Here is a 22,686-nt window from a genome sequence, read left to right on the forward strand (position 1 = left end):
AGTAAAATATTGTAAAAGGATTATTTAAAAAACAAAAAAACTCGATTTTTTTAAGTGGATATAAACTGATTTAACCAGGTGGTTATAACCGGTATGGCTGGTAAAATATTAGTTTAACATCGACGCAAAGTATCAAAGGTTAAATAGTTAAGCTACCTTCGATGTCTTACGACGTGCGATAATAATCCAATATAATTAATTTACAACGTCGAAAAATATTCCTATTATAACATTAAGAAATAATTTATCTAATTCAAACATCCCACCAATTATAATCCTATTCTAGCATATCGAAAGAAATTGTCTAATTCAAACTTCCCGCCACCCGCCAATTATAATCCTATTCTAGCATATCGAAAGAAATTGCTTAATACAAACTTCCCGCCACCCGCCAATTATAATCCTATTCTAGTATATATCCTATTCTAGCATATCGAAAGAAATTGTCTAATTCAAACTTAGGAGGAGGCCAGAGGGGCAACCCTTCATGCTGGCCAACGAAGGCTCTGCTTCTTCCTTATAGGGATCCCTCACTCACAACAGGGGAAGGCATAGGCGTCACAAAAAAAAAAGGTTTTGAAGCACACTGCAAGTCTGGATTTTATGATACCCTAGTATGCCTCCCCCTGTTGTGAGTGATGGATCCGCCAAGATGCTAACGATCCCCTTGGGGAACCAGGTGAAACCTCGTTGTAACTAGCCGTCCACCAGGGAGGATGACCGGTTAGGGCTGTGCAAGGTATTTGTCACTATTCGATTCAACCACAGTCAAATCCCATACAGAGAGAGACCCACCGCCACACAGATGAAAACCAAATCCGTGGACCCTCTCCGTTCGCCTAAGCCGTGATATAAGCAGGCAGCTCCCCTAAAATTGTCTGACAGCTAAATAAACCTGGACTTTCAGACGTTTCGATTTAAGCTTATAACAGACGATTTTAGGGGAGTCATCTGCCTATAGCCCTTGTTTCGCGAATCGCCACCTTTTATACAGAAACTTTCCAAATGCTTATTCCGCCCGATTTCCATCTCGATGTTGGGGACCACTGTTTTATGTCAATCTGACCGTGTGATACAACAGAAATTTCATATTGGCCACTTTAAAAATAGCCGTATCAGTCGTTAAAATGAAATGAAATCGATAAATCATCCGCTAACACGCGTTACGACTTATTTTTAAAATCAGTTCTTGCTCCTGAGGAGACAGAAATGTGAAATACGATGATCCAACATAAATGTGACAGTTCATTATCCCTTTAAGATAATATCTTGGCTGTTTTTAAGGCAAGTAAAACTTTCCTCTACGTGTAAGTTCATCCACGGCCGTGTCGGGCTCATAGCGGCCCAGGCGATCGTACGAAAATCGCGTATGGGAAATTAGTTCAAAAACGTCTCATATCATTTTTTGGCGTTAGTGTAGCCCCCCCCTTCAGAAAATTCGTAGCCATGTTATCGAATGGGAGGAACTGCGCGGAACTTTGGAATTTCAATTATTATCGCGTAATGTGTAATTTTTTGTAAAATATTTTTTAGTAATATTTAAGTTAATTAATAATAAAAAAGTTAAACACCTCTTGAGATTTTTTAACGCAAAGTAAAGTTTTCTGTATAAAAATGTAAACATAAACACTTGGTTCTCCTTACAGCTGTATTTTTGTTATGTAGTAACTTCCTTTGTTTTGTATAAATGTTTAAAAATTTAATTAAATTAAATTAGTAAAATAAATTAATTTTAAAAGAAAACAAATGTGACTTCTCTTGAAGAATATGTAAAAGTTTATTATTAAGGTATTGACTTGTTTTTTTAAGAGCCAAAATAAGTTTAATAATACATAATAGTAGGAATATGGGATAATGTATTATAATGATAATTTATACAGGACTAGTTGGAATATTGTTTAACATAGTATGATTATTTATTCAAATATTGACTAGTTGAAATATGGGTTAACGTGTAATAATTTATACAGGTACGTCCATGTACATGTGTTGACTAGGTGGAATATGAGTTAACATATAATGATAATTTATACTGGCATGGATTAATTAACTAACTGTCACTTGGAAGATCACTATGAATGAAAATAGTGATGGAAACTTGGAAGTTATTTAAATCTGATAAATATAATAAACCAAGGTGGATTTCCTACTGAATGATACACAACTAAACAATAGATAGGAAAAAATTTAGAAAACTAGAATTTACAACTTGAGTACTTTTCGAGAAAGAGGCTTATACACAAGTTCTTTCATTTTCTGGAAACCAGATTTAAGGAGGTATGACACGCAAGATATTGTAGACAATGAAGTTATTCTAATAGATTCATGTGTTTCCTTTTCAATATTTTCTTCTCGCAGTCGGTTTGAACTTTTTCTAGATATTGAGGAAAATCATTTTCTAGCCAAGCCAGTCTCTCGTCATTAACAGAGAAGAATGGACACTTTTTCTGATTTCTGGACCTGTATCCAAGACTCATAGTGGCTACATTGTGAATGTCATACCACTTTTGAATAATTTTCATATAAGTGATAGTTGAACCCGCTGTTTTAAACTGTGCGCTTGTGGATGACTTCCTTGGTAGTTCATTAGGTATTCCAAAGCCGCTATGACAGGAGTTGAAAATATATCTATTGCTCGACTTACACTCAACTTTTCTAGATATGTTCTTAGTTCATAATTTGCATAAATTTTCATCAACTGGAAACTGATGAAATGATACATTTTTACATCTTAAAAATTGGCAATATTTTAAAACTAAAGTTTGAGAAATGTGAACTTAATTTAAAGGATAATAAAGCTATTTTTTAAATAATATTGTGCTTGTTTATTTAAAATTCTGATAAAATAAATGCAAATACTGGTTTGAAAACTTAAAAACTTGAATCCTGTGAAAAACTTTGGTTAGGCTTAGCAATGAACTAATAAAACTCAATATAAGCATATTACTTTAATTAAATAAATGTATTAAATGAAAACTTATTAGATAAAGATCAAATCATAAGTTGTACATCCCAAACTTTCCAGAAGTTTTTGAAAAACAATGCAAAAAGGATTAACTAGTTGAATTTACCGCCATAGAAAACTATTAAATATCCCGCTGATTTTTTACATTTAAGGGGGGGGCTCGGACAGCGCTCCTAGTGTTAAAAAAAGGTATTCGCGAAAATACATAGGAGAGGAAATCTTTGCCTGGGCCGCTATGAGCGCGAAGCAGGGACCCTATTCTGTAAGCACTTCTCGATCGAGATCTCTCTCGATCTCGAATCGCTCTCACGAGATGTCGAAAAATGCTACTCGAATTCGATGGACTTCTCGAAGTCGATCTCGTCGTGTCCGAAGCTTACGAGATCGCTTTCGACAGAGGTTTCAACCAATCATCGAGCTAGTAGTTCTTTTTAACTGCCTCCTCCCCCCTTCTCCAGTGTTGCCAAAAAGTGACCACTACCCAAACCCATTAGGGAAAAAAGCAATGGCGCTTACTATAGCTCGGCTTGTATTGTTAAATATAGCATTAGAAATCGATAATAGGCGTAATTTTCAAAGATAAAGAGTTATAAGAGACCAAACAATAAATCCTTTGGACTTAGAGCTCGGCGTTTGGATAAGAAATAATAACTTTATTCATTTTTATCCACAAACAAAAATTATCCAAAAAAAAAACCCGATTATTTGACATGTTAAATTGCTATATAGCCGTGGATAATATCATATGTAACATAATTACTCATAAGTATGCCTCTGTATAACATTTCCATTGAAAAAAATTCAATGAGACCTTGTTTTACGCGGAACATACATTAAGCGGACCCAAAAATGCAAAAATGCTTATAATCCTTGCGCTATTGAAAAGGTTACCATGGATGAAATCATGTGATCGCGAGGCACGAACTAAACTTGACATGGGCAAAGCCAGAAACGCGCGAGGAATTCTCACTAACTTCCGTTTCCCATCAGTAAAGTTGATGACGCGTATTTCGTCACGGAATTGTAAGTGACGTAATTTTCGTCATATTCCGTGAACAAGGTTTCATTAACGAAAATGATTTTATGGCATACTTATGAGTGATTATGTTACATATGATAATATCCATGGATAAACAGTTAATCGTAATTTTTATGGTTAATCAAAACTTTAGCGGTTAATTTAGCTGTTTTGCCGAGCTCTATTTGGACTTTAAATATATACTGCAGTATTACAATGAAAATAAATATCCTTTCTCTAAACATGGGCGTTTGTAATCAGCTGTTTTTGTGATGGTGTATTCTTATTGGTCGGAAAATAGAGAGCCTATGCGCGATTACAACCGGAAATATGTAGAACCCACGTGGTCTACTCGCTTGTCGAGAGTCGAGATGTATCACCATGGAAGAAAGATATCACTTCGAAGTCGATTTCGATGAAGTATAGAATAGCGTTTATCGAGAAATGACTTCTCGATCGAAGTGATCGCCTTCGAGATCGACATCGAGAGTGAGATGGAGATAAATTAGAGAATAGCCTCCCAGGCGAAAAAAAAACCACGTAAGTTAAAATAAACCAGTTACCTTGAACCAAAGATAATTTAAACTCGTACCCTAGATTCGAATACTGAGAGCTTTCCAATTGAAGGTTTTGTTACGAAGCGTTTACCCTTTTCCCGGCACTTGACCTCAGAAAAATCGGGCTCCATCGGTTGCGGTAAGGCGCAAACCATGGAGCGAATTTTTTCTGAGTTCCGGCGGGAAGTGGGTAAACGCTATCGGCAACGCGCGAGAGAATGATTTCGAATCTAGGGTACGAGTTTAAATTACCTTTGCTTGAACTTAGACGACCATCAGCGTATTTGTAGTAACCACTGCTAACCTAACTATTAATTAATGTTAAGCATTTCCTAGTTAAAATTTTGTACAAACATGTGCTGTGATATTACCCACTCTATTCACTTGTTTAATATTTTTAAAATCAAATATATTAACTGATAAAGTACTTTGTTATCTTTTCATAATTACATTGATATTTTAAGGCTTAGGGTGAAACAAAATTTTAACTTTGAAAATTCCCGCTTCTTATTTTCCCCATATTACCGCCATCTGTTGGATTTCAAAAACCACTAATTTATTTCTACCAAATTGATTGGAAATTCCTTGATAGTGGGTACATTTTTTAAATTGTAAGGTTTATAATATAATTTTTGTTATCCAGCGTTATGGAAGATCGTGCGCCTAATTTGAAAGATGTAATACCCACAGAATCTAATTGAAATTTGACTTTCGTTAATAATTTTTTAAAAACTATTCAATTTGGCAGGTTCACTTAGGGGGAGATTACGAATCGGCTTTTGATTCGGAAAGTGAAGCAGAACAAAGCAGGTAAATGAATCCAATATTAACATAATAGAGAAAATAAATTATTCCATTCGTTAATTGACAGAGCAATTGAATCACTTAATGCCAAGCCTAGCAAAATTCCCAATGCTGTATCTAAAGTTAGCAAAGATGTGTTCCATCAAGAATGGAGCAGGTTGATATACCAAAATTAAATTTTTCTTTGAAGAAATGAAAATACTTAACGTAAATTTTTCAGGGAAGAAGGAAGAAATCAAAGATTTCACTTACTTTCATTAGATGCAGTTAGTTTCAGTTTATTGTACTTTGATCCTTTTTTAAGATTTGTTTCAAAATTAAATTTAAAAAATATTTTCAGTACACGAGGCATAAGAAACTCATAAACGAATACATATTATGTTATGCCGGAGCAACATCATTGATGAAAAGAGACACGTCCGTTTACTTATATATACCAGTTAATTTAGTTAATTACTACTTACAAATCTTTAAATTTTAGACAGAATGATAAAAATGAAAATGACATTCTAAAAGCGAATCACAAATTTTTATGGTCTGATGATGACCAAACGGATACTTGGTAAATCCCTGAAATTTCATTTCATTTTACGTTAAAATTAAATGTATTTGTATTAAAGGGAACAAAGATTAGCCAAAAAATACTACGATAAACTATTTAAGGAATATTGCATCGCAGATTTATCTCGCTTTAAGGAAAACAAGGTAATAATTTCTTATTTATAGCTAAAAAATGTAATTTATTGTTAAATGACCAATTAGATAGCGATGAGATGGAGAATTGAAAAGGAAGTTGTTAGTGGAAAAGGTATGTAGAAATATCTCTAAAGAAATTAAGTGTGAAAATAAATGATTATATAATAGGTCAGTTTATGTGTGGAAACAAACATTGTGACGAAGAAGAAGGTTTGAAAAGTTGGGAAGTTAATTTTGCCTACATTGAAAGTGATGAAAAGAAGAACGCTTTGGTTAAGCTTCGTTAGTAGAATTTTACTTGGTTAATTTTGAATAATATTTTCAATTAAATCATGCTCCATATTCAGGACTGTGCCCCGAATGCTCGTACAAATTAAACTATAAAAGGCAAAGGAAAGAAATCAAGAGGAAGAGAACTGAAAATGAATCTGCGCCGGAGAAAAAGAGAAAATCAGGTAATTCTTTACGGTTTCACAATTATAGCAGGGTATTAATTGTTTTTCTCAGTGGAGCCTAGTACGAGTCAAAGTACAGAAAATCCAAATGAAGGTGAAGAACCTTCCAATGGTTCTGAAGAGATTTGGAAAGAACCTCTTAAAAATAATGAAGAAAAATCGAAAGATGAAGAATTTGAAGATTATCTTGCTGATATGTTGTTATAGAGGTTTATTTTGTTGCGGACGAAATGATTTTGTACATATTGTATATATTTTTTATAATTGTTAGTCTGAATAAAAATTGACAAACCTAAAAATGTATTTTGTAACAATTTATTGTAACATTTATACCTGGGCGTACATATATACATTTGTAAGGTAATAATATACAAAGTGCCTTATTATTAGCTTACGATATAATACTGAAATATTGAATAATATTTACACGAAGGAGGGTTAGAGAGACGACGTACTCCCTATTTTGAATACGCATGGTCAACCATTTTTATATACAAGTACAAATATAGATAGAAATTACAGATTTGTTGTGATTTTGGGGAAAGTAAGTATTACTTCTCATTTTTCTACGTCGTCCAACGCTCCTGAATGGAAATGAATATCCTGTCTTTTTTTTTGGTTTACAAATTATTGGAGTCTGTGGGGGGAAAATTCACTTGCAAAAACCACTGCAATATTTCCCACTCTTTGTTAAGGAAGCGAGTCTCGGGGATCAAATTAACTCGCAAAAACGACTGCGATATTTCCCACCCTTATTTCGTTTAGGAAGCGAAGCCTTCCGACCTTCTCTTCCACCGCTGCAGCAGGTGCTCTTTCGGAAAGGGGTGCAATCCACGTTCATTCCGGACTTTTTACAAGATAAAACAATGGAAAATTAATATTTACCACCGTATTTGCAACATTATAAAGATATAATTTTCCCATTCCCTGCCAAAAAAAGATAAAGTACAAGGCAACATAATCATATTCACGTAACTTAAGCCAGGTTAGGTTTACTCGCTTTACATTAAGTTTTAAATGACTTGAAAGGAGACTACCCGAGGTGCTTCTCACTCAAGGGTATAATAGACCTTTTAATGGCCATTAATTTTGTCATGGCAACCTAATATGGGTTTGTCAACTAACATAAAATGAAACAAAAATTAAAACTGTTATTTGAATTTATTATAAACTGATCGAATTTATTTGAATCCGCCAAAAAACAAATTAATTAGTGTTTTTATAAATTAACGTGGCGTTGTTTGAATGTCACAACTTTAACTTTGGTAATATTAGGGCGCGAGAAATCTCGGATGCAAACCGCGTGTGGGATTCCGAAAATGATCGGTGGTCACATGATTTGGTTACTTTCTGTAGTATGGTTAAAGTATTTGAGCGGGCGCTTCTTTTACAATTTTCAACGCGCGTTAAAAATCGAGCGAGCCAAAATCTACTATATTACCAAGACAGCCCCAAAAAATAACTCTTTTGTACATGTATTTGTCGTAATTATATTTCAGAATCACCTATTTTAATAAAACTATGACATCGTGACGTAAGAGCAAGTTTGGCAAGCGTAGCAGATTTTAAAAGAGCTTTTTGAATCCGCCATCATGAAATTTATAAAGAAGACAGACCAAGACATTTTTATATTATGTATAAGTGGTGTATTGATGGGAAGATATAGATAGCTTTATGCAATCTATTTCAAAATAAACAAAATTTATGATAAACTAATCTTCACCATCAGGTAACAACCACAACCCGCCTGATAGGATTGATTATGTTCCATCTAGGAGCAACAAACACAAGGAGAACGCAGCTAGCCTTTAAACACGCTAAAGCTTTGTTGTGTACAAATTTCATTGGACGAGCCTTTACGCTGAACGTTTTACGGGCGTGGGGGAGGAATTTCGGAATTTTCCCCTTCCGACGGCAGCAGGCGCTAAAGCCTCTAACCAATGAAAAATGTACACCAGAAAATGCAAGACTTTTGACGGGTTGCGTTCTCCGTGTTGCGTTCTCCGTGTTGCTCCTAGGTTCCATCACTCCACGATGAGAGAATGGTTTAGTAGTTATAAAACACAACGCTTCACTGTGATATCTCGTAGAAGAATGGGGGCTGAAATAAAGGGGGTAAGCACCGGGTCTCTTTTGGCACGTGAGGATGACAACTGTGTAGATAGGGGCTTTGACGTCATCACAGTAGGCCCCTTTTAATATGTCAGCCCCCATTTTCCCTCTGGCGATAATTATAATCTTACGTTTCATTATCAGTTTCATTAACTTTTTGACGCAATAAATAGGCTAGATTTATACGAATTTCTGTTTATCAAATAGTTGCTTAAAACATTTTGTTTAAAACTTTCCAACCCTTTGATATTTAGCTTACATGTTACTAGAATTTAGTCAAACAATTTGACTCTAACTCATTTAGATAAATTTGCGATTTTAGTTGTCACAAGCATTTTTATGGAAAAACTTAAGGCCATTGTACCTTAGATATTTTAAAAGTTATACTTAGCTTGTGAATTTTTACAAATCAACTAGGGTAGTCTCCATCCGCGTGGACTATATAATATTTCGAAAATTTACCGCTTTCACGACATGAAGCATGCAAAACATTGAAATGCAAACTCTTGGGAAGCTCTAAAAGGTGTTCCGAACAAAATGTAACCATGGCCAACTTTGATCACGCGCGGTATGGTTTGAGCGCCCCTAGCGGAATATCATTTTTAGAATAGTTTTTGCATTGAGTCCATTGACGCCAATAAAACAAGTCGGCCAAGGCCGTAATATTAGTTCCACATGGATGAATTAATTAATTATTCTCTAAGCCTTGGCGCGTGTCAAAAGGTTAAGCATTACGTCAGACGTAAGCTTCTTTATCTGTATTGTAAGTTTGAGCTCCGTATCTCAAATCCCATAGGAACTACGAAGAAAATTCGCATACGCTCACTAACCCTTGGCGCGGGTTAAAAGAGTTAAACATAGGGTCAGACTTCAGCTTCTTAAATGTATTAAAAGTTTGAGCCCCGTATCTCAAATCCAGTCAAGACTGCGTAAAAATGCTAAGCCTTCGTTAATTTAAAATTAAGTCTGGTAAAATATCCGCAATACCTACATCAAGTTTCAAATCGCACGCGAATAGCGTTAAAATTAGGCCAAAACAAGCTAAGCCTTGGTTAAATTAAAATTAAGTCTGGTAAAATATCAGCAATGACCATATCCTAATAACTACATCCAGTTTCAAAGTTATACCTCAAATCGCACGCGAATAGCGTTGGCAATACACGGCTTCGATAAGTGAGTGTCACACTTATTTGTTACTTCTGGTCATACACGGCTTCGATAAGTAAGTGCCAAACTTATTTGTTACTTGAGGCCATACACGGCTTCGATAAGTAAGTGTCACACTTATTTGTTACTTCTGGCCATACGCGGCTTCGATACGTAAAACACGCACTCTAAGTGTCACACTTATTTATTTCTTCTGGCCATACGCGGCTTCGATACGTAAATCACGCACTCTGCGTAAGACAAAAACGAACGTCAGCGGTAATGTGGTTTATGCGGCGCCCAAGGGCCACTAATTTTTCTAGGGCACCGAAACCTGGCAACCCATCAGAGCTAAAGTAAATACGTAATTTAAAAAAGAAATAAAATTTTTAAGTCACTCAGTTGGGTAATAATCAGCGTGCGTAAATCAACGGCTATAATCGGAATTTAAAAGTCAATCGTATCCAAAATTATAAGACTGCGTATTTTTAAAATAAGACTGCGTATTTTTAAAATAAGACTGCGTATTTTTAAAATAAGACTGCGTATTTTTAAAATAAGACTGCGTATTTTTAAAATAAGACTGCGTATTTTTTTTAAAAGTGCCTAAGGGGGGTCGGATAGAAGGGGCTGGCAGAGCGCCGCTAACTAAATTTAACCCGTGAAACTTGGTTGTGCAGATAGTGGCAACCATATTAAGCATTCTTAGAAAAAACGGTGGGGTTATGTCACCCCGTTCAAAAGATATGGAAGATGTTGCAAATGTGGACGACGACGACGACGACGACGCCGACACTTCACAACATTCTAACGAAAACAATAGTCCCACTCTATATATACATATAGATGTGGAACTAAAAAACGAGCGTGGCGCTGAACTCCTACAGTTTATAGCGGGAAAATCCTTGTTCACGGAATTTCGGCGAATGGGTTGGCCGCTATAGCGCGAGAGATCAAAGTTGGCCGTGATGAAACAAGCTTTTCTACTCGAACTCAATCACAACAAATAAAATAAAACGGACGAAGAAGGTAATGTAATCGAAAGACGAGACAAAAAGCTACACGTACTCAAGGTGAGGTGGTACCTGGGACAAGGAAAGCGACTGGCAATCCGAATCGTCCTCCTCACGGTTGTTCTCTCGGCACCCGTTGGATGTACGGCAGCGAGTCTCTGCGAAGGCAAAGATGGTGGGATTAATCATTGTTGGTACACCTCCTTCGACTAGACATAATATTCAATCGGGAAGGGCCGTTACCAGATTCCTCTTGCAACTTCAACCAGTGTTCTCGGTTTGACAGACAACCTTCGTACAATGGTTTGATGGCGGGCCACATTTCGGACAAGATCTGATAAAATGACCAAATAAAACATCGTAACCGAGACTCTAGTTTTCACGTTTATGAATAAATCAAGTACCTTGTATACTGGTAAACAAATACAGTCGATAAACTCGACCTGCATTTTAGGAAGCTCTGATTTTTTCTCGCGGTCCATCATTGCCTAAAATAAAGACATTAAATCTTATCGCGTGCCAGGAAGTTCAAATATACGCTCTCTTACAATCGGTTTTTCATTGAGTTGAACCTTTTCCAAGTCCCCCTGTTCGAAGAATTCACTCGCTACTAATTCGGCTACGTGTTTCTGTACATCCCACGGTTTGCTGATGGCGGAAATGTCGCAAGCGGTCATCATCATGCCGCGCAACAATTCCTTGGACTCAGAGTCTTTCCAATCCGGTTCGCCTTTGGCCACTATGTGCAGGAAATTGTCCTTCTTCCTGAAGAAGTAAATAATAGTAATCAGATAAGCTAATACCCTAAGTAATCTAGCGATTCATGTCGCGCGAACCAACAGCTCCCTAAACTTACTAATTACTATTGCCGTTAACCTCAACAATTTTTTATGGAAGGTCAAAGCGAAGAACTCTGGGGATAGAGTACTCGCAAACTTAACGCGGAAGGAGTTATTTCGAGTTTTCACCCAATGCCACAAGCTGGGATCTAGGAGCAACAAACACAAGGAGAACGCAGCTAGCCTTTAAACACGCTAACGCGGTGTTGTGTACAAATTTCATTGGACGATCCTTTACGCTGAACGTTTTACGGGCGGGGGGAAGACAATTTCCAAATTTCCCCCTTCCGACGGCAGCAGGCGCTAAAGCGTCTAACCAATAAAAAATGTACGCGAGAAAATGCACGACTTTTGACGGGTTGCGTTCTCCTTGTGTGGAGTGCTGTGTTTGTTGCTCTTAGCTGGGATCGAACCCGGCTCTTCTCACTGAGAGGCGAAGGTGCTAACCACAGTGCCACCCAACAACGACCTTTCGTTAGTTACTCTAATTTCGAATCGAGAAAGAAGTTCTTTACTTGAAATAGAGTGCCAAATCGGTGGACAGAATGGCCGCTTCTATGATCTTGACGCAAGATTTGTACTCTTCCAACGAAAGTGACTGCAGTATGTTATTGCCCTAGATTAAATGCGTAAGAATTAGTTTTGAGCAAAATCTTCGAAAAGCTCAAAAATTCAAAGTGATGACGAACTTGGCTGTTGAGAATCATAATACACTGGTCAAAGTGATGGTGCTCCATCGTGGAAGAGCTATACAACGTTGAAAGTGGAGATTCTATTCTGTTCAGTTAAAAAATAAACACTATTTATAGGTTTCCAAGGAATTTGGCCATCTTAATCTATAAGCAACCATACTTGGTTTGAAAAGAGTTATTGGTCCCTCGATGATCGAGGTCGTGACATAAGCAGGCCACCAGGATGGCTAGAATCTCCATGTCGGAAAATAATTGGCCCATTTTACCCGTCTGCCAAAATGACAACTCTTTACAACGCGAATTTCAAATCAAAGAGGAGGGTATTATATTTACAGTAAGCATGGAGAACATGGTTTGCGTCACGTTGAATGCGTGCCTCCAATTGTGATATATGACAGGCCGGTAATTCTTTTTGACGCTCAGAGCCCAACGACAGATGACCTTTAACCCCAAATGACAAAGAAAAGAAAATTACGGGTTCCGTGGAGAAACGTGGGCAGTGGGCGTTCGGTAAAAATACTGTTGAAAACCCAGTACCCCGTCGCGATAAGAGTGACCTTCTTAATCGCGCGCAGATTTCTAGCCAAAAAGGTAAAAAAACGACGCGTTTACCTGGTACTGTATTCGAAACTTGGAGATGAGATCTAGTTCCTTGAACATCCGGATGGTGGCTTGACACGTCTCCTCGTCCGACAAATCCAAATCGGAAAACTGGAAACTATACAATTTGAATTTCTCCGCCGATGGAATGTGAGAATGCTGCATTGTTTCAAAATATCAGATGTCAGCCATTCGCCGATAGAGAGAGAGAGAGAGAGGGAACACTCGAAGTATCTCACCGCCAGCCTCTGCATTTCCTCGAAGGAGGAGGACGCGTGGTAGGACAGGACTTCGAGGGCGACTCGCTGCTTGGCCATCAGTTTGATGGCGCCTTCGTACATCTGCGTGTTATGAATTCCCAGGCCGCAGAAAATGGAGAATGCCTGAAAGCAAATCAGCGAAATTGGTAAATCGAAACTAAGTAAATTGAGTTAGCGTCGGTTTACGTACTTCAAACGTACTGATGTCCACTTCGCTGAAGGCTTCGCCGTTGATTTTATCCACTAATTGCGAGACGCCGATCACTTTACCCTCGCTGTTGAAAATGGGCAAAGATAAAACGTTGCTGCCCGTACTCTGGACGTTGTTCTATTCGTCAATTGAAAAAGATAATTCACTTTTTAGACTACCGTCGGCGGTTAGTTTTTTCTCCCACTACAAACGAGTAGGGACAGTGATAGGGGCTCGCGCTCGAGAAATTTTCGCTATAGACGCTCCAATAAAACATCTTCTATGAAATCACCATTAAGTAATATTTCCGAGAGCCATAGTGCTTGTTGAAATAATGGAAACTTCTCACCTGTAAGGTATTGTTGTGTTTCCATTAAACCAGGTGGCGTTTTTAAACATATTAAGGCTTAGCAAAAACTCGACGTCCTGTTGTAAAGTTTCCATTATTTCCACCATTGAGTTGAGCGGATTTTCTCCATAGGCTTTAAGCTTACCATTAGTGGGAACGCGACTGAAAATCAAGGAACTTGATCAAAGTACGCCTGGCGCCTTCTGTTGACAATATTAAACAGCCTTTGACAGAGCATTAATGTCTCGTGGACTTGCATGCGCGCGCAGTCTGGCGCCAGACGAGAATGCATTGTAGAAGGTGAATGATAAAGTTCCTTGATTTTCAGTCCCGTTGTCACTAATGCTAAGCTGAAAGCCTATGGAGGAAATCCGCTCTGGGGCTCTATATTATTCTCAACTCAATGATTTCAACCAGCACTAAACAGTAACTTGCAGGTCCTGGCTCTCGGAAATATTACTTCTTGGCGATTTCCTTGAAGATGTTTTATTTAAGCGTCTATTATCTCGTCTTTTTTCGCTCATTTTTGAGTGTTAATATTTTCGCTCCTCTCTTTTAAAAATATATTTTACCGCTCAATTTCGCTCAAATTGAGAGGAGCGCGCCCATCACTGGTAGGGAGACGCAAAAAATAATAACGCGTATACTAACCGGCGTGTCGTCTCCGGAAGGATCGGGCTGTCCCAGCCAGTTATAAGTCTGAAAATGGCAGCCCTTAGCTCGCATAAATTGAGAAACAAAACAAAAAGAAAAAGAAGAGAGAGAAGAGAGAGAGAGAGAGAGAAGAGGGGGGGGGGAGAAAAGAAGAAATAACATTTTTTGGGCGACCGACTTTGTATTTTTCATACATAATGTTTTAGTTCATTTCGAAAGAAATGGAAAAAAATTTACAATAAAAATACACAATAATTTTAGAATGGAAAAAAGATTTTCTAGCTACGAATACCATCAAATATTAATAATAACGCAAGCTAAAAATATTATACTTTACTTTTCGCATCAGCGGCATTTTGGTTTATTAAAAATAAGTATGCCTCGACAAAAAAAACTAATGAAAAATATTTAGGGGCAAGCTACGAAAATTGCTAAACCTAAACCCTTGTAGCTCAACTTCGCGTTTTTTCTAAAATTGGCATACTTATTTTAAACGACTATTCGCTACCGAAACGAGTCTAGGTGGCGTAACGGGGCTAGCTTCTCCGAAGAAGCGCCTATGATCTAGCGTCTGCTACTGGAAAATTAAAAAGTCATAAGAACGGTTTTTCTTAAATTAACGATGTAAATATTATATTAAAATGCAAGTCTCATTATTTATAAAGTAAAATTTACCAATATCGACGAGGAAAAACTAATAGCGTCTGATTTAGACCATGGACCAAGAATTTAAGGATATTTTGACACGGTAGGAGTGGCCTAAATCGGAAGGCGTACTGAGGTACATTAGCCGCTTTGAAGCGCCTCAAGAACTCTGTTAAACCACGGTTTATATATTTACACAGGTTAGACTACTTCGGCTCAGAGATAGACGCTTATGAGCTACTCCCGCGTTTAGAGAATTTGAAAAAATTTACTTCGCGCCTACAGCGCCGGCTTGTGTAAAGTTTCTGAACTATAATCAACTATTATTAAAATAATATTTATATTTATAAATTGCGCGCCACCTATATTTTAAATTTAAATGTATCGTAGATAATTAATAAATTTTAAAATACATATTATCAAATTATAAATACGGTAGCTCATTAGTGTATTTATAATTAAAATTTATAAAAAATTAATTTATAATAAATTAATTAGTACTGTTTATATACATTAGAGGGCGTACCAGTAGCATAGTAGAAAACAGGGTTTCCTGTCAGAAGAACGTAAGAGGCTCAAAACGCTAGCACGTATGAAGGTACAAGTAGTCTAACCTGTTTACAGGGGCGTAGGAACCAGGGGGGGCCAGGGGGGCAATGCCCCTCCCTAGATTTTTACTGGGAGGGGCAACTAATGTTATTGCCCCCTCCAACTTTTTGGTCAGTTGAAATCTTCGCAAGGCTCCAATTATCATTTGGAAAGCATATAAAGCTTATAGAACCTCAACTGTGTTTAAATTTCAGTCTTTTCCCGCCAATGTATATAGTAGAAAAATGTAAAAATGCATTCGGGGAAGCTACAGACCATTAAAAATTCAAAACCATTCTCCAGACTTCTTTTGGTTTCACTTTGCCCCCTCCAACTTCTAGAACGTTCCTACGCCCCTGCCTGTGTAAATATATAAACGGTGGTTAAACTATCACTGCGAGTTGGGGCTTAAGAGACAGTACGTGCGAGAAAGTTAGGTTAGGCTTAGTTCATGAAATATTTTAAGTTTAGAAATGAAATGGATTCCAGTAAATTTGATTAAAACTCAGCCATACGCTGCTTACCTATTATTTTTACTTAACACAATGGTTAATTACCTTTTAAAGGCCCAATTTCCAAAATAAAAGGTCTAAAACTTACTAAACCTAATCATTTAACCGACAAAAACGCCGCCATTTTGTCAAAATTGAACGTGAACGCTCCAGCTTCTCTACGAAACTACGCCGGAAATCGACTTCAGCGACGCCAAGTTTGTCCACATTGAACTAAAATTAGCCGTGATTTTCCTATTCCCAGTATTAACGCGTGCTTTTTAGATTCTGGGTCCATACGTTTTGTTAGTCCATGCTTGGTCCATGTTTAGACGCTACCTATCAAGGTTTCAATGGCGAACCAAATGGGGCGTTGCGATAGTTTTCGGTCGCGAATAGAAATCGGATTATTAGGGAAGTTTTGGGAAACTGATTTTGAGTGAGGCGTTTGGCGTCTCCCGCTACCCCTCCCCGCTTTCTGACCAAGGGTTAAAAAAGATGGAGAATAGTAGAAAGTGGAAAGAAAGAGAAAAGAAAATTGTATAGAAAATTGCAGATCATTTTCTGACCTGCCCAGTGACGGCCACGTGTCGAGCGTAGCAGAGATGGGAGGCGCTGAGAGCCGTCAAATCGCTCTTGCTGACAGAGTTCCACCCCGAAGAGAGAATGTTCCGTGGTCGAACCCGAAAGAAGGACGCGGAAAATGAAAAAAGGAAATGTTATAAATATATAATATTACAAATATATATAGAAGAAAAACAAGATCATTTCAAGGATTTTTCGTGGAAAATGGATCCTCTAGAGGTTATCGATCATAAAAACGTCAAACCCATACACCACCCCCCACCCTCCCCTGCCCTCGGTTTATAGGTTACGAGCTTTCCAAAACTTTCGTCTACCAAAAATAGGCTGGCTAGCTCTCCATCCGTGAATTTTTAAAGAAGTGAAGTAGGTCGTCTGCGATTCACAATCATCTCCAAATCGGAAATTCTGACGTATGAAATATTAAATGATAGTGTTGTAAGTCGGAAAATTTTCCGTATTTTTACGAAAAAAATAAAAAAAGTTTTCGTTCCATGATTAGTCTAATATATAATTTGCAAATTTAAATAATGCGTCATTTTCGCCTCAAATTTTCTAATCTAAAACTAAACCTCTAGACTAGTTTAAACTGATTAAAATCATTAAACAATGTAACACTATTAATGTTTTGTAGTATGTTTACTTATATTAGACATTTTATATCGATAAAAAGTTAAAAACATTAAAAACCCTTATGAAGTAATTTATGTTTCAATTTTTTATTTTTCCAATTTGCGGAAAATTTTCTGTAGAATTTTAACGAATTTAAAAGTTAACCCCGAAATGTTATCGCTTATTTTAATTTTTTTGGACTCCCTTGCTAGGATTTGAAATTCAAGGTGGCCATAGCGTATCTTAACTACCCCCTGAAGGCGCCACTGGCATATTAGTCTAAATATAGTTATTGATAGCAGTGTGTGGAGTGATGTAGAATTTACGTCATACCTAAAAGGATAAAGACCTCTAGCGACAAAAGTACGCCACTTAAATACCAATTATTATTATTTCTGAAGTTCACCATAAATGTGTGGTAAATCTAGAAAAGACACTTAAATAAAACCTGTTCAGCGATTTACCAAGAAGTAGTAATACAGAAAGCCAGGACATACTTATAAATTTAAAGCGTTATATTTTCAAGCGCGCGCTTCTTAAAGGCGAACGGTCAAGCTTTAACCAGTTATATAGACCTGTAGCCCATTAAAAACTAAAATTTATGGCGAAAACCGCATCAAAAAATATTGAGTGGTTATTTTTTAGTAAAATAACACCTGGTGAGAAGTCGGTGAGACAGAAAAGCCAAGGAGGATAGGAAGAGAGACGAAGTAGGAGGGATGAACACGCCAGTATCCTTGTAAGAAGTTTAGCTCGCGCTCGGCGGGAAAATTTCGGAAAAATTGCGGCAAGATTGCGGCCACTACGCTACGTGTTGCCGCCATTTTTCCGAAATTTTCCCGCCGAGTTCGCGCTAAACTTCTTACAAGGATACTAGCGCGTTCATCCCTCCTACTTCGCCTCCCTTCCTATCCTCCTTGGAAAAACAACGTAAAAGCGCGTGCTGCTGAAGACGCGAAAAATTAGTTTTGCACGCGCGGCGCTTTCCATTTATAAGAGACCTAAGCCTAAATTGCGCGAATTTAAAAGTTAGGATAGTTCGCAAATCGCTCATACGGGGTTAGGGGCGCTGGCGATACACCTTAAGATGGCGGCGAAAATTCAAACCCAAATACTTGGCGTTATTTTTCGTTTCAACTTTTTGGGCCAAAAGCTATTTTTTCAAGACAAAAAAAGGTACGTGTTAGTATATTGAACGTCTTGTTAATCTTTTGATACGGAAATAAGGCCATATTTGGAAAAGCTTGGCCGTTCCCCTTTAATATTTCAATATCGAATGCGCTATCAACTTTAGCTTTACAAATAACACTAACATAAACACGCCACTATTTTTATTCAGTGACTCGCGCATGCGCGTAGAGGGATGAAAGAAAAAGAGAGCGGCATTTATTGAAGCGTCTATTTTCAAGATTCGTGACGCCTAATTATTTCGAATTTTGAGGGCGAACTAACACATTTATATGTAAAATTATAATAATATTACGTTTTTGGCGCTCTGTCCGTTAAGTATAATTATTTAAAAATTAAAACTAGTGTATTTTGTCAAACCATCGTGTCGGGTCGTTGGAAAGAGCCTCGGAGATTCAATTTAAAATATAAATAGCAATTCTCTCCTTTTAAAATTGCTCCGCTACCGGGAGGGGAAAAACACGAAGAAAATTGATTTTCGGAGGCTGCTGCATCTGCTCGGGGATTCACCACTCACGCGTTCGCAGCACCGAAACGTGTCGCGTCCTCAACAACGCCGTAACGTTAACAAATTCTAGACGTTGCAGAATCGCTCTGACACGGAAAAATATGTTTACTTTAAAGTAGGGAATAAAACGGGTTTCCGAATCTTCCAAAAAACGAAGATGGACGCGGTGTTGGATCTTTCAAATCGAATTCCTCATTTTCTCCTCAAAGGAACACGAATATTGCCTAGACCAGAAATCTCCTACTTTTACCAAATTTCCAGGAATACCAGCCCCTTTCTCAAATCTTCCCCCGCGTACAAATAAAAGTAGGAAAAAAAAAATATCAGGTTGAGATTGAAATTTAGTCCGAAATGTTATTTGAAGATACGGCAACGGAAAGCGATTTCCTACGTTCAATCTATCTTAAATTTATAAAGTTACGTGGACGTAATTTTTTGCGTCAATTCGATCACGTGATATTTCCGGTGGTCCTGAGGGTAGAAAAATCGTTGTTCGCTACAGTGCATGAATTCTACGTCCAATACTTTGACAGAAAAAGAGCCCAACTTTGACACAACAAAATCTATTTCGAAATACCCAACCGTAGAAGAGTGGTTGTTAAACTTTAAATGAGGTTGGACAACGCGAGAATTCGGCCTCCATCGGTTAGTCAAATCTTTCAAAAGGTGGTTTTTTTCGCTAGAACGTCATTTTACTCCAATTCTATCTGGACGAAAAAAACATAGTGAAAGGTTATTTATTTGCCGTATCAGTCGTAGTTTTGTTTTAAGATGGCGACCGGTGGTGAGGTCATCAATATAATAGCGTTTTCCATTTGATTGCTCAAGATTCACTCTGAGTCTGTCTCTGACGTCATAGATCTCGCCCCAATCGACTAGAGAGGTCTAGAGTAAAAAGGCAAATGGAACATTCCACAAACATATTCCCGCGCTTTGTTGTTTTTCGTCTGCTTGTAATTTGAATTTTCGCGTCTCGGTCTGCCATTTTGCCAAAAAAATCTAAAAGGAACACGCGAAAATTTGCTCCGATCTCGATCTCGATCCGTTGATCTGTCGAAATCGGCCGATCGGTTTTGGGCGATCTCGGAGCACCCGAAAGCGCGAAATGGAACACGCGAAAATTGATCGGAGCAGATCCGAGCACGCTAATGGAACATAAAATGTTGATCAGAGCGATCTAGAGTGCTCGAGAGCAGACAAAAGGAAAACGCTATATGACTCATTTTTCTCATTTATTTAATAATAATAATAATCAGCTAGGCTAATACCTTAGGCCTAAGTCATCAAGCGACTTTTAAAGTCATCAAATAGCCTTTAACAATAGGTATTTCTATAAAATAAAAAAAACAAAAATAAAATGTTTTTATATGCGTCACGAGCACCAGTTATTTAAGTGCTTTACTTGCACGCGGACTTCAGATTCCGTAGGGTCTGGCGACTTAAGCGCGTGCTCTCTACCTTCAAGATCTACAGATAAGTGACGTAGACAAAACATTGTCACATGACCTCCCGTATTTTATAGAAACCCCTATTGGATTTTCGTTATTAAAAGCTTGCCACATGTAAAGATGTTCAAAACTCGTCATGTTTTCGTGAATCGAAATTTAAGCAGACGAATTTTCAAGATAAGCTATAGCGTTTTCCATTTGACTGATCTCGAGCGCTCTAGATCGCTCTGATCATTGCCCCCTGGATTAATCTTAATCCAGGGGGACAATGCTCTGATCAACATTTTATGTTCCATTTGCGTGCTTGGATATGCTCCGATCAAGTTTCGCGTGTTCCATTTCCCGCTCTCGGGTGCTCCGAGATCGCCCGAAACCGACCTGCCGATTTCGACAGATCAACGGTTCGAGATCGAGATCGAGATCGGAGAAAGTTTTAGCGTGTTCTTTTTAGATTTTTGGCCAAATGGCAGACTAAGACGCGAAAATTCAAATTACTAGCGGACGAAAAACAACAAAGCACGGGACGGGAATATATTTATGGAATGTTCCATTTGCGGTTTTACTCTAGTCGATTGGGGCGAGATCTATGACGTCAGAGACAGATTCAAATGGAAAACGCTACTAGATTACTCCCACTACACTTCCTTTTGAGGAGGAGTAAAAAGTGTAACCTTTGAGCTTTGGAACAAGCGAACAAAATTCGGGACAGGGTAAATCTTACCCCAAGAACAGGCGAATAAAACGTTTTAGGGAAAAAAGTTTACACTTTTTGTCCTCGGACAGGCGAAAAAAAACCACCTATTGTTATTTCCGAATTCAAGTAGATCAGGCCTACTCTCTTCCGGTTAAAGTTTGTGGCGTAACACGGTAATTTTTTCTGTTGTCTGCTACAACTTCGCATAGATCTAGAGCCCAACAATTTCATTTTTATTGGAAATTATCGATTAATATTATACTTTTAATTTGTTCCAATCGACGATAAATAATTTATCGTTGATTGGAACAAATTAAATGTATAAATATGATGCAATTCAGACAAGAAAATTTAAATAATTTTTTTGCGTCAAACGCTAAGGCCCGAGCTTTAAGATTTAATTAACGTGTTTTCTGTTTAGATTCCTACAACACCATAATAAACAGAACTCTGGAATGTTTGATTAAAGAATCTATTACTTATAAATAATAATAAATATCCAATAAAATTAATGTCAATAATTTCATCAACGTCCCGCGAAATCCTGATTCCCGGCTCAATGATTAAGAAATAATAATTTTAATCAGCCAATAATGAGAGTGCTGAAAGTGAAATTATTTTCGTTTCTCGATCAGCCAATAGAAAGCCGGAACGCAACCGGAAGTAAATGGGCCTACCGCGTAGCTTTGAGGCGTGAAATGCCATGTCGAGGCTACACTTTCCGTTCCTCTCTCTAATTTCTATGGTTATTTGACGCAAGCGCCATCTAGGTAACCCAATCTAGATCAGGAAATAAATAAGAGTAATTGTTGCCGTAATTAATATTTACCTAGAAATTGCTAGTATAATTTATATTTTTATTTAAAAAAGTACATAACTTGATAATTTTATTAATTTTATTTCACGATTAATACGCACCACAAGATTGGAGAGCCTCTTAAGCTCGGGAATATTTTCGCCTCTCGCCATCTCTACGCGGTCAAGGGCTAGTTTTCACTAGGCCTAAAACGCCACGACGGCATGAATGTATTCATTTCAACCATGAATATTGAACTGCATTAGGTAGTCTGACCTCAGTCACTAGGATGGGAGGGTCTTGGCTATCATGACGTCGGTCAACAGCAGGCCGCTCAAAAATTGTATTGAAGGAAATCGTTTTGAAACTTGACTAACTTTCAGTGCCAAGGCTTAGTGCTAAATTTTGGTTCTAAAATTTTAATACACATCTTTTTGATTGAACGAAAATAGGTAAGAATATGAATAACAAATTAATTTATTTATGATTATCAATTGATTTTGTAGTAGTAGAGGTATTTTTCTAAGAATCACTAGTCATTTACCATTGAATTGGGAATAGTAAACGAAAATTTCAATCTGCCTTCCCCGAAACAAATTTTTCAAAATTGAGAACTTTATCATTTGTCGGTGGCGCCATCCGCTGTTAGCGGCGGGAACTATATACTATACAATTGAATTAATAGTACTAATATACTTTGAAATTGATAGATGGCGCCACCCGTATAATGATAGAGTTGACGGCTGAGTGTGCCGACCATAGATATAAGAAATGTATATAAAGG

At 37.5% G+C, this 22,686-nt stretch overlaps 2 protein-coding genes across 3 annotated transcripts in view; one reads left to right on the forward strand and one right to left on the reverse strand.

Moving 5' to 3' along the window:
- The first annotated feature begins 5,095 nt into the window (after positions 1 to 5,095).
- On the forward strand, positions 5,096 to 6,782 carry LOC149935215 (protein FRA10AC1 homolog). The gene is made up of 12 exons (XM_090180849.1): positions 5,096 to 5,135; positions 5,184 to 5,217; positions 5,289 to 5,350; positions 5,412 to 5,501; positions 5,565 to 5,610; positions 5,685 to 5,761; positions 5,826 to 5,906; positions 5,965 to 6,049; positions 6,107 to 6,152; positions 6,209 to 6,322; positions 6,388 to 6,495; positions 6,548 to 6,782. Exons 2-12 carry the CDS (start codon positions 5,188 to 5,190, stop codon positions 6,700 to 6,702), a joined length of 894 nt encoding a protein of 297 aa, XP_090036975.1. The 5' UTR covers positions 5,096 to 5,135; positions 5,184 to 5,187; the 3' UTR covers positions 6,703 to 6,782.
- A 12-nt stretch (positions 6,783 to 6,794) lies between these two features.
- Positions 6,795 to 22,686, reverse strand: part of LOC149935216 (cGMP-specific 3',5'-cyclic phosphodiesterase-like) — a 92,093-nt gene continuing 76,201 nt past the window's right edge. Inside the window, exons 9-22 of one of the 2 annotated variants that reach the window (XM_090180851.1) lie at positions 16,644 to 16,713; positions 14,348 to 14,395; positions 13,348 to 13,485; positions 13,137 to 13,280; positions 12,910 to 13,056; positions 12,631 to 12,738; positions 12,458 to 12,567; positions 12,295 to 12,382; positions 12,121 to 12,221; positions 11,315 to 11,531; positions 11,171 to 11,254; positions 11,010 to 11,100; positions 10,839 to 10,924; positions 6,795 to 7,342 (exon numbers count right to left, since the gene is read on the reverse strand). In XM_090180851.1, the coding sequence (XP_090036977.1) occupies positions 7,208 to 7,342; positions 10,839 to 10,924; positions 11,010 to 11,100; positions 11,171 to 11,254; positions 11,315 to 11,531; positions 12,121 to 12,221; positions 12,295 to 12,382; positions 12,458 to 12,567; positions 12,631 to 12,738; positions 12,910 to 13,056; positions 13,137 to 13,280; positions 13,348 to 13,485; positions 14,348 to 14,395; positions 16,644 to 16,713 (1,567 nt within the window). In that variant the 3' untranslated portion in view covers positions 6,795 to 7,207. Of the gene's footprint in view, positions 7,343 to 10,821; positions 10,925 to 11,009; positions 11,101 to 11,170; positions 11,255 to 11,314; positions 11,532 to 12,120; positions 12,222 to 12,294; positions 12,383 to 12,457; positions 12,568 to 12,630; positions 12,739 to 12,909; positions 13,057 to 13,136; positions 13,281 to 13,347; positions 13,486 to 14,347; positions 14,396 to 16,643; positions 16,714 to 22,686 lie in introns of both variants that reach the window. The other variant, XM_090180852.1, reaches the window with a different exon arrangement.

Source organism: Leiobunum rupestre, chromosome 7 (assembly GCF_980474605.1).
Source record: "Leiobunum rupestre chromosome 7, qqLeiRupe1.1.hap1, whole genome shotgun sequence".
Lineage (NCBI taxonomy): Eukaryota > Metazoa > Arthropoda > Arachnida > Opiliones > Sclerosomatidae > Leiobunum > Leiobunum rupestre.

Bases quoted from the DNA above. Each gene is read 5' to 3' on its own strand.
- LOC149935215 (XM_090180849.1), top strand. From the start codon at position 5,188: ATGGAAGATCGTGCGCCTAATTTGAAAGAT. The intron at 5,351-5,411 runs GTAAATGAATCC...GTTAATTGACAG, and splicing joins AGTGAAGCAGAACAAAGCAG to AGCAATTGAATCACTTAATG. The intron at 6,153-6,208 runs GTATGTAGAAAT...ATTATATAATAG, and splicing joins GGAAGTTGTTAGTGGAAAAG to GTCAGTTTATGTGTGGAAAC.